Raw genomic sequence first — 11550 nt, forward strand, 5'->3', positions numbered from 1 at the left:
TTTTGTCTATATGGTCTCATTGGTGGGCTACAGATAGTCCAGAAACCTGCCTACTAATTTAACTGTCCACAGCCCTCCTCTGACAGAGTGAGTAGTCAGAAATAGTGCCATCTTATAAGCAAGTTACTGTATATGAAGATGGGTGAATTTGAGGAATTTGTTTTTTACTTGACTTACTTTTGGGAGTATTGTCATCATTTTTTAGACTAGGCCTCATTGTGTCAGGGGCTTTGTAAGTACCCGTTGTACGGTCTGTGACTGTGACTGTCATGGACATATCGGTCGGATCGGCAGTTCTGGCCAACGTACCACATATCACATATCTGAACGACTTGTGGTGAGCGCCACACTCCCTCGAGTCCTTGCTGATGCGCAAGCTGAGTTTGAAGTTGATCAAACTCGATGCGCATGACCATATAGTCATATCGGTCGGATCTGTGGCTCTGGACAACCGGATCTCCATACATGCCACCACATTTCATAGGCAAACATTGTATTCTTTACACTACAATTATTTGAAAACTTTAGTTACTAGTTACTTTGCAGATTCAGATTATTAACATTAACGACTAAAGCCCTAATGTATACTTTGGCTATTCAAAAATAGTCGATCTACAAGACAACGCATGACAGCGCGTCACAATGAGTTGTGAGCTTGTAAAGATCTGCTATTTTGGCTTGGTACTTATTTCTTCCCCCACTGTGGACTGCTGAGGTTGATTGGGAAACATGAGCAGTCAATCCAGGGTCATGTGTTAGGAGTGTGCATGCACTGAATGACTGGAGAGGACCAGTGATGAGTGACTGGGGTGCCTGATGATGGCACTGCGGACCTTCCCTCTGAACCGTAGCACTTTCCCTAGCCTCGACGACCTTACAGGCGTATGCAAAGGCTCAACGTATGTCATTTAGACAGCATTTTATGTAGACATATAGCACTCTAGTGTATATTCATAGTTTCATTGTACAGATATTCTACTGTTAGACGGATGGTGGGATAAGTCTCAATGGTATCTCAAAACAGCTTATAAAAAAGAAATTGTATCGGCCTAAACAGAAGGAATGTGCTCCTTACTTATGATTCTTTTGATTGATGATTTTTTTAATGTACTTGATGTATTACCATGTGTTGTTCTTGCTTACTGTAAGTCACAGCTGACATCATACTCCTTCAAAACCGCTCTCAAAGGGCACCTACGGACGGCTGCAATTCGAAACTGGCCCACGTAAAAATCTGAATCCCCCCCCCTTTTTTCCCCTCACTGTATATGTTTCTTTTCCCTTTTTACCTCTATGATGAATTCCTGTTCTGTTCTTTGACTATATAGAAGTGTCTATTTGTACGTCTCTAAATGTTTTGATGAATTGAACATGGTGGACCCTCTTGTAAACAAGTGTAATGCTTAATTGGGTCGTCCACTCACAGTTAACAGTCTTTGTATTGAGTTTGTGCTTGAAATGTACTGTAATTCTGCAAACTGGTAATAAATATTTCAATCAATCAAAAAAAGCACATAACTGCTGCTGCTATGTGGACCTAGTTCCACTTCAACTTTGTTCTTTCGGAATTTCGTTTGTGAAGCGGTTGAAATAATAGGATCATATTCATAACCAGGTCAAAAATACAAAAAAGAGGGGACAAATGTTTAAATCACTAACATAATAAAACGATATTACAGTAATTAAAATCATAGTATATAAAAATCCATATAAAGCAACATACCGATGCATTGCCACTTTCCAATTCTATCCCGGACTCCTCCAGAGCTAGTGTCAAAGTGTCCTTGAGCAAGACACTGAACCACTAAGTGCTCCCGATGAGCAGGTTGGTGCCTTACATGGTTTCCTCTGCCGTCGGTGTGTGAACTGATAAAGCGCTTTGGATAAAAAAGTGCTATATTCCGCTTTCCTTCTCTGCCCTCCTCCTATTTTCCTGAAAACAATGAATGGGACTTGCACAAAAACAAATTTCACAGTGCCAAGAAGAGAGTGCTCCAGTGCTAGCCAGATGTGTGTTAGTATTGGGGTACCTATCTGCTCTGCTGTACTACGTAACCTTATGTACAGGTTCATGTGTAGGGCATCTGACATCATTGCTGTAATAACGGACCCTAGTTCAGTCAGGTTCTCATCTAGATTGTGGAACCATTGGTGCACATGTTTGTATGTCAGAAACTGAACAGTGTGCGATATGTGCATTTTATTTATTTATTTATGTCTGTCCTGTTGTATTGTACTGTTTGTGATATGGATCTCCCTGGGTCTGAAATAAAAATTGATTGCGCGCGCACGCACGCACGCACGCACGCACGCACGCACGCACGCACGCACGCACGCACGCACGCACGCACGCACGCACGCACGCACGCACGCACGCACGCACGCACGCACGCACGCACGCACGCACGCACGCACGCACGCACACACACACACACACACACACACACACACACACACACACACACACACACACACACACACACACACACACACACACACACACACACACACACACACACACACACACACACAGTAATAGAGTAATAGGGGGACATATCAATGAAGGGAGGAAGTCAGGAAACCCAATCTGTTTTAAGTAAGGTGTTCCATGTTTCCATGTTTTGATGTACAGTATGTGCCCCACTGGCAGCCTGTAATAGGCTGAAGAAAGACTTTGGCCAGCAAACAGTGCAGCACTGACGGGATCAAATGAAATTGCACCAATCATTATGGTAACCCTACAAATAAACCACAATACAACATGTCAGTGTGTAATAGGACCATTAACAGCCAGCCGTTTGGGACCCCCTATGCGCGGGGGTGCGTGCGTGCGTGCGTGTGTTTGAAACATCAACTAAAAATAATTCAGGAGGTCAGTTGTACTTTCTCTTGTAAAACCCAGCAGACAGGGGTGTGTGATGGAAGCAGACAGTTCCCTGATAATTGTACTGTGTGCTTTACTGCCAAGCCTGGACATGCTGTGTTGAGAGAAGGAGAGGGAGAAGGGGAGGTAGAGAGAGAGAGAGCGAGAGAGAGATCTGTGATAATTTTGCATACATTTCTTAGTTTTGCTATGGCTCTTTGGCAATGTAAATTACCATGTCAATAAAGCCCCTTTGAAATAAAAATATTGAAATTATGTATATATAACACCATTCATGTATCAACAGTAAACACAACCGTAACAATGAAATGTAGTATGTTTCACTTATGCTAGCTATGATTTACTTTTTAACTTAATTTTACATTGCTACATATTTTAATAGTGTCTGTTCATTATACCATAAATATTCGTGAGTATGCCTTTTTTATTATTATTATTTGGGCCTCAAAAGCTGTGTTCCATCATAACTTTACATTCTCGAATCAGGTTTCATGTCGAATAAATTTTCATGTCAATGACCCACAATTCAATATTTGGCCACGGACCCCCATCTGACAAGAGTTTGAGCCAGGGACCCCTAGAAGAGAATGTGTGTCGTGTAGTAAAACTTTGCCGATATACACGCTCACAACGTGTTGAGTACTATAAATAGAGTTAAAGTGGTTAAACTGATTTGTTTAACTTATTAAAGCATCGAGTTATGGTGGTCCTTTAAATCAAACTGTTGGAATGTGGAGTTGGAGTATGGAATGCCAAACCAAATTCCTTGCATCAACTAAATGTACTAACTAAATGTACAGTGTGGCTCTCACCACTAGGTGGCACTATGTGTTTGTGTATTTTACACTGGAAGATTGGAATGCATGGCCTTTCTGAAGAAATTGTAAGCTTTTCACAATGAAGACACAAACTTGGGAGTGAAGACAGTAACTTGTACTTTGATAATGTATGCTATCCTCACCCTGCATGATTCAATCAAGACATCGTGCTAAAATAGACCAGAACACTGACCAGAGAGTCTCATGTAAACTGATCACTTTTTGTGACAGCCGAGCACTAATACAATCCATATCCAATCCACTGCACACAACAAATGTAAAACTGTGCAACTGAGGTGAAAATGATTTGATGGTGTAGCTGTAGAATACAAAATATTTTAGAATAAAAAATGTATTTTTCCTCCGACTCACCTTTGATTGCCTGGTGTCTCAGTAGACAAACAGAATTGCATTGCTAGTCGCTCGCTGCTGAGTTACATTCTTGCGCACCCAAAAGATACACAGCTGTGACCAACAGAAGAAAAGAGTCTTGCAAGTTACAGCCACTGTCTGCTGTGAATGAATAAAGCAGTCACTACAAAGGACACTGTCACCACTGAGTAGCAAATCAAAGCTATTTCCAGACTTGATTGGAGTGTCTCATCGTATGCCAGTGCATTGGGTTAATTGGGAACCAAACCTGATACAATTGTAGTAAAAAAAAAATTGCCCCCACTGAGGGGGTCGTAAGAAGATGTAAGATCATGTGAACAGACCACCTGTGGGGGCTTTCATGGCAATCTCACTATGTCAAAGCCCCCATTCGCACTCTCCAATACAACTCTGAGTCGAAGGAAACATGTCTCAATTCAACTCTACGAGGAATCTAAAAGAGAGTGAGAGGCACAGGGGCTCCTCTGGCAGGTTGGGCTCTGACTAAACCAAAGAGAGAGAGAGAGAGAGGCCAGAACGCTCTTTCAGTCCTGTAAATGTCCATCAAAGCTCAAATAGGAACATTTAGAGGGAACCTTGGCACATCAGAGAGACACTCCTAATACAAGCTAACTTTAGTCTAAGCGGCTTTAGAAAAAAAAAAAGGGGGACATCAAAGTTTCTGTAGATGAAAAGACCCCCGACCCCCACATTTAAAATATTCACTACGACCCCCCCCTCTTTTTCTTTTTCTAACAACATTTAAGAAAGCGGGCCTCAGCAGGCATGTGAAGAGGACTTTTAACAATTATGGAGATGCTCCAACTCAACCCCTGCCTCTAATTACCAGTCTCTGATGGTTTTAAAAGGGCTTCCATTTAGCAGGGGACTCTCAAAGGCTCCCGCTGCCACACTCAACATGGTGACCACAAGCAGCCACAAAAGAGACCCTGGCTGACAAGAGAAAGTGTAGGACAGTGGTTCTCAAACATTTTTATGTCAAGGAGCTCCAAATTGGTGTGTATTTGGCCATAGAGCCCCATTTGAAAATATATTTTTTTTGTGGCAGGGACCCCCATAAAAAAAACACCTCAGTTAAAAAAATGACAACATTTTTACAATTGTAACAAGACTTTAAAAATCTTTTCAAAAATGGTCCATCTACAAACTCCTGTGTCACAATGTGACTTGTTTCGAGCTTGTAGATTGTCTATTTTTGAATAGCTGAAGTATGAAATAGGATAAGGCAGTTAAATTGATTGTGATGCTATTTTAACACATTTTGCTTGGGACCCCATGGAAGTTGGAACCCCCCCACGGACCCCTGGGGGTCCCCATGCCCCACTTTGAGAACCATTGGTGTAGGACATTTCAACCCATTCAGGACAGGAACCCATTTTGGTGTTTTTATCCTTCATGACGGGAACCCCTTCTTGTTGCTATACAGCAGGGGTGGGCAACTGGCGGCCCGGGGGCCACATGCGGCCCCCACCTTCACTTAATGTGGCCCTCAGGTTAATGTCAGAAAACTGATATAATATTGGTTTCAGCTGTTTACAATTCTACGACATGCAAACATGACCCGCTTTAATTACTTCAGTCTAAATTAGTAGCTCAATGCTTCAACACAAGTATAATTAAAGGCATTTGAAATTACATAAAAATGTTCCTTTTCAGGATTCCAATTAAAAAAAATCTAATCTTTCAATTAGAATATAGCAAAAATAGCCGATCTACAAGCTCAAAACGCGTCGCGCTGCGACGCGTTTTGAGCTTGTAGATCGGCTATTTTTGCTACGACAGTAATATATGGCCCTAGGGAGTGAGTGTGGAAATATAGTGGCCCTCTCCATCGTCAAAGTTGCCCAGCCCTGCTATACAGTATAGTAATTTTTTTTAATACGTTTTTCAGAAAACTTTAGAAGGCGTTTTTAGAATCTGCCTCAGTCCTAAATGGGTTAAGCTCACAGTGGCAGAAACACTGAAGACTGGCACAGAACTTGAGATTTATCAAACGTTTTATTGTCAAAATAAAGGTCATATTTGTTTTCCTCACAAAAAGACATCTACACTTTGTACAAATTTACAATAGCTTATAAACTTTCTTCTTTTTATACAAAATTTACACATTTTTACACAGCCATTATATAAATACATTTGAAATTACAAAAAAGAACGACCCGTAAAATAATGGGGCACTATTTTTAAGGCTTAATTTAAACCATCTTTGATGTGATTGAGTGATAGAATACTATCGGTCTTGTCTGGCACGTAGATAGAATGGTCAAACGTTACAAAAACACAGGCAGGCAACTTTTTCCACAAAGCAAGTTAGGAACAAAAAATGAGTCCTTTGCCTTAAGGTACAACAAGTAATGCCCTGTTTTGGGTAAAACAAAAAGAAAAAGAAAAAAAAGCAACAGCCTTTGCATACATTACCATTGCATACATATGAACAGCAAGGAATTAACCTGTGTGTTAATGCCAGGTAGCCTGCTATTGTTTCCAACCAGTTCTCCAGCTGCTATCTTTCAAGGGCGGCCATCAACAGTTCATTACAATGCTAATGATGGGAGTTATCTCCAAAAACAATTAGCAGTCTGCAAAAGCTGTTCTTTCAGGGGTGGACAGTAACTAAAGTACATGTACTTGCGTTCTAGTACTCAAATATAGTTTTTGAGTAACTGCACTTTACGTATGCGAGTGTTTGTGTTGTAATTTTTGGATACTTGGAGTCTGTTTCAAAATTCAAATATAGTGGAGTGAGTCCACACTCACTCCACTATATTTTGAAACAGACTCCACTTACATTTCTAGGAAGGGAAAAAAGTACATTATACGAATTAACCACTTAAGACCTAATTCAACTAGGCCTATAGCAATAAAGGAAAATAAATGCATATCTACAAGCTCATAATGCATCAACGTGAGCTTGTAGATCTGCTGTTGTGACTCTATTGACTATTTTTGGAACATTCCTAAAAAAAGAAATACATTTTAATTTGCTTGTCAAATTTTCAATAGGTCTACAGCAATAAAAAAAAAAAGGAAATGTAGCTACTTTGCCATTTGTACCATTTGAATCCTTTAAAGTGTTTTTAAAAACAAACTTACTCCAGTATTTCACCCCAAACTCCAAATTTGACTGAGCAGCCAACTTTCACTTGCAGTTGAGTAACATTTGACCAGGAGTAGCAATAAGTACTTGAGGGGGTTGAGTAGCAGCCTATATTTAACTTTTTGTCCACCACTAGCTTTGCTGTTTTTTGTTCACTTCAGTTTCACACCTGTGAGAACGGCATCTGCTTGGGACAGGACACGGAGCTGGCGGTGGCCGACCTCCACGTCAGGCCCGTGCTCACGTCGCTGTACATGGAGCCGCTGGTGCCCTTGCTGCCCCAGCAGCAGCGCGTACAGAACGTCCTCCACGACTCCACGGTCTTGCCCGACCAGATCCACACGCCCGACGTGATGCCCACCAGAAGGCACATGAAGTACTTGAGCATGAACACGGCGTAGTCCGGACTCCGCCGGTCCTCGTCCAGCAGACACGAGCAGTTGTGGGTTATCTCCCAGCTCTGTCTGTTGTGCTGCTCGTAAAAGTAGCAGGCCACTATGATGGTGGCGGGCACCGTGTACAGCACCGTGAATATTCCAATGCGGATCATCAACTTCTCCAGCTTGTCCGTCTTGGTGCCCCCCTGCTTGATGACACTCCGTATCCGGAACAGGGACACGAAGCCGGCCAACAGAAACATGGTCCCGATGAATAAATAAATGACCAGCGGGGCGAGCACGAAGCCCCGCAGGTTGTCCAGGTTCTGGTTGCCCACGTAGCATATCCCCGCCACGGAGTCGCCGTCCACGGAGCTGAGCGCCAGCACGGCGATAGACTTCATGCTGGGGATGAGCCAGGCGGCCAGGTGGAAGTACTGGGAGTAGCTGGCGATGGCCTCGTTGCCCCACTTCATGCCCGCCGCCAGGAACCAGGTCAACGACAGGATGACCCACCAGATGGAGCTGGCCATGCCGAAGAAGTAGATGAGCAGGAAGACCACGGTGCAAAGCGCGGGCCCCGTTGTCTCGTAGTGGATGTGCTCCACGTCGTACTCGCGGTTGCACGCCACCTTCTCGTGTCCGGCGATGAGGCGCACGATGTAGCCCACGGAGACGAACATGTAGCAGGCGGACAGGAAGATGATGGGCCGCTCCGGGTACTTGAAGCGCTCCATGTCGATGAGGAACGTGGCCACGGTGGCGAACGTGGACACGAAGCACAGCACCGACCACAGTCCTATCCAGAAGGCGGTGAACGTCCTCTCGTCCTGCGTAAAGTAGGGGTTGTGGCACGGCATGGCGCAGTTGGTGATCTGCCCCGTCTTGACCCGGTTGTAGAGCGGGTGGCGGTCCGTGTTCACGGGCACCATGGGGGACAGACACTTGCACCCGGGCTCGCACGGCACTGGAGGCGGCTTGTATTTACCCGGAACCCCCGCCGGTCGGCTGTGTCCGCCGCTCGGCTTGTTCTTGTGCGGATTGAACGGCTTAGCGGGATAGTTGGTGGGCTTGGACAGCACCGGAGACACCGTGGTGGAGTCGGTGGTCCGGTTGTAGTCCATGCACAGCGTGTCCGGGTTGCCCTGGACGGGCAGCAGGTCGCACTTCATTCGGTCCGGCCACGGAAAGCCGTACTGCCGCATGAGAGGCGCGCAGCCCGCCCGGGCTCGCTCGCACACGCTCCGGCACGGAGGCAGGGGTTTCTTATAGTCCTCCAGGCAGATGGGGGTATACATGCTGCAGAGAAAGAACTTGAGGTCGGGGGAACACTGGATCTCCACCAGAGGCCAGAACTGGTGCACCTCCAGCCCTGCCTCGTCCTGCGTGTCGTGGTTGAACTGGTTGGGCATGTAGGTGTAGTTGTATCCGATCCCTTTGCACAGCGGCACGGCGATCTCCTGGCAGGTGATCTCCTTGGCCGTGGTGCCGCTGGATCTAGGCAGGAGAGCGAGCGAAAGCAGCAAGTAAATCCCCAACAGGTCGTACTCCATCCTTTACCCCCTTTCTCTCTGCTTTGGCAAGAACCAGCGCCGCAGATACAAATCCTCTCCGCCTCTCTCTCTAGCCTTCTCCTCCTCCGTGGAGCTCAGTCCGATTAGATTTCGTGCAGCGAGCCCATCTCGCTTCACTTATTTGGCACGGAGTTGCAAGCAATTTGCAAGCCCGTGTTTACTTTCAGCGGAGACGTGCAGATAGAGGAGAAAATAGCCTTCGGGCGAGCAAGTCAAGATGGCTGAGGAAAGCAGGAGAATCCACCTTATAATGGAAACCGCCTTCTATATCCTTTAAAACAGCGTCCGTTCCTATTCCGGCGTGTCCACTCCAATCGCACAAAAAGCGAAACAAAATGTGGGTCTCAACGCGTTGTAAATGCGTGCCTTCTGTCTTCAAATCCCAGTGAGAAGGTGCACTGTACGCGTCTCCGTTCTGTGTCTCATATTAATCGTGGTGCTGAACGGTCGCGTTCACTACTTATACTGGAGGGCTGATGTCACTCCCCCCGTGCAGCGAGCACTAATCGCAGCACAGCAGAGGCGGTGCTTGTGTGTGGAGATAAGTCAATCAAGTTTACTTTTGGGATGTTCTGCTGTGACCCTTAATCATATTTATTTTGTTATCTCCTGTCTGACTGACTCTGTATAGTAGGTCTAGCCTGCATTATATCGCCTTGTGCCGTGAATTAAAACTAAATTTGCATAGGCTGAATTGATTAGCCCCTTTCGTTTATCTCGAAATGTTTACCCTGTCGCACTGCATAGGTTGAGTTCCCACAATCTGTATAAAAAAATGCATGGATGAGAATGACCACAATGTTAAGAATGTAATTTAGATTGGGATTTAGATTGTTATCCTGCCGTTTCGATAGAGATTTGATAGTAGCCACATTATTGATTCGATTCTTAGTTTTCCTGTGATCCTATAGTTTACACGCACACTGTCTCTCTGCTTTCTATTTATGCGATCACCTTGCTCTGATTAAAGCTTCTGCTCAAGCTAAACGCACAAATTGTTGTAGCAAACAACTCGTTGTTGAAGGTTTTGTACCTCCCCCATAAACATTATGATTAACATTAAGGGCAAAAAAAAACATTCCATTGGTCTCTCACAGTGAGAGAGGGGCATTTGGTAAATTGGTTAATTTGCGCATGATAACACTACCCAGGGAGGTGTCTGTCCTGGTGAAAGGATGTTTTATATTTCAAATGAGGTGCTAATGTCTCGTTTAACGCTTGCATTGGGCGCAGCAGGAGGCGTAATTGCGCGAGGGGCAGAGGAGAGAGAGAGCTGCAGACCCTCAACTCCTATAGAAGAAAAGATTTTCCTGCCTGCACTAATGGAAAGTAATTATGTAGGCTGGCTAGCTACCATCATAGCTACCAGCAGAGACCGAATTAATTCATTATTTCGATCAACACTTTCATTTATACACAGTTTTACGTGGATAGATTAAAACACTGAGAGTATGTAAAACTAGTTTCATTAACACTGTATTTATACATAGTGGTTCTCAAAGTGTCTAAGGATCCTCTCAAGGTTCATTGGGGGTTCCAAGTGACTGATTTGTACACTCTCAGAGTTATGGGGGTCCTTGAAATTAACTGTTTCAAGGATTAATTCTTGAATGTGTAATGGCCCACAATGGAAACATTTAAGCTTTTGTGGCTTTTTTGTGTCACCCATTTGGCATGTTTTAACTTACAGTAGGCCTACAGTCTGTACCTTTAAAGTACAGTCTGTACCTTTAAAATCGTCAATAACATCTACAGTCAAACAATCAAAAAAAGTAAAAGAAAAACCAAGAGTGATATATAATATGTGTGCACTGCATTGGCAACAAATAAATCTTAAAATCAATTGATTTTTTGTCAGTAAACTGTATAGCTGCATGGAAATAATACCACACTAAACACATTAAGATTGTTGTTTTTAAACATTACATTCATTTCTTCACTGAATGGGCTATCGCCATTTTGTCTTCTGCTGCAAACACACACACACACACACACACACACACACACACACACACACACACACACACACACACACACACACACACACACACACACACACACACACACACACACACACACACACACACACACACACAACTTGTCCAAACTAAAAGTTATGAGTGACAGGAACACAACAGTGACAGGAGTGTCTGCAAATGCATGTGCACAGCAAGTGTGATACAAAAATATAGAAATAAACAAACAGTAATGCTTTTTTTTTCTCTCCCACTCTCTCCCACCATGTCCAGGCATGAATACAAGAGCTGTGGGAGGGGTGTTGGGTGGTGGAGTGGATGTTGAGTGGCATTGTGTTGTGTTGCAGGACTGGAGCACCATGCAGGTCTCTGTCACACTAGCATTCCACAGCGCGGCCACTGGAGGAGTACAATAAGTAGGGTGACCATTA

General features: G+C 44.2%; 1 protein-coding gene across 1 annotated transcript; it reads right to left on the minus strand.

Moving 5' to 3' along the window:
* Positions 1 to 6080: 6080 nt before the first annotated feature.
* fzd8a (frizzled class receptor 8a) lies at positions 6081 to 9557 on the minus strand. Its single transcript, XM_079489170.1, has one exon. It carries the CDS (start codon positions 9120 to 9122, stop codon positions 7356 to 7358), a length of 1767 nt encoding a protein of 588 aa, XP_079345296.1. The 5' UTR covers positions 9123 to 9557; the 3' UTR covers positions 6081 to 7355.
* Positions 9558 to 11550: the final 1993 nt, after the last annotated feature.

Source organism: Electrona antarctica (genome assembly GCF_951216825.1).
Source record: "Electrona antarctica genome assembly, chromosome: 20".
Taxonomy (NCBI): Eukaryota; Metazoa; Chordata; class Actinopteri; order Myctophiformes; family Myctophidae; genus Electrona; species Electrona antarctica.

Excerpts from the sequence above, each read along its gene's own strand:
- fzd8a (XM_079489170.1), bottom strand. The coding sequence starts at position 9,122 with ATGGAGTACGACCTGTTGGGGATTTACTTGCTGCTTTCGCTCGCTCTC.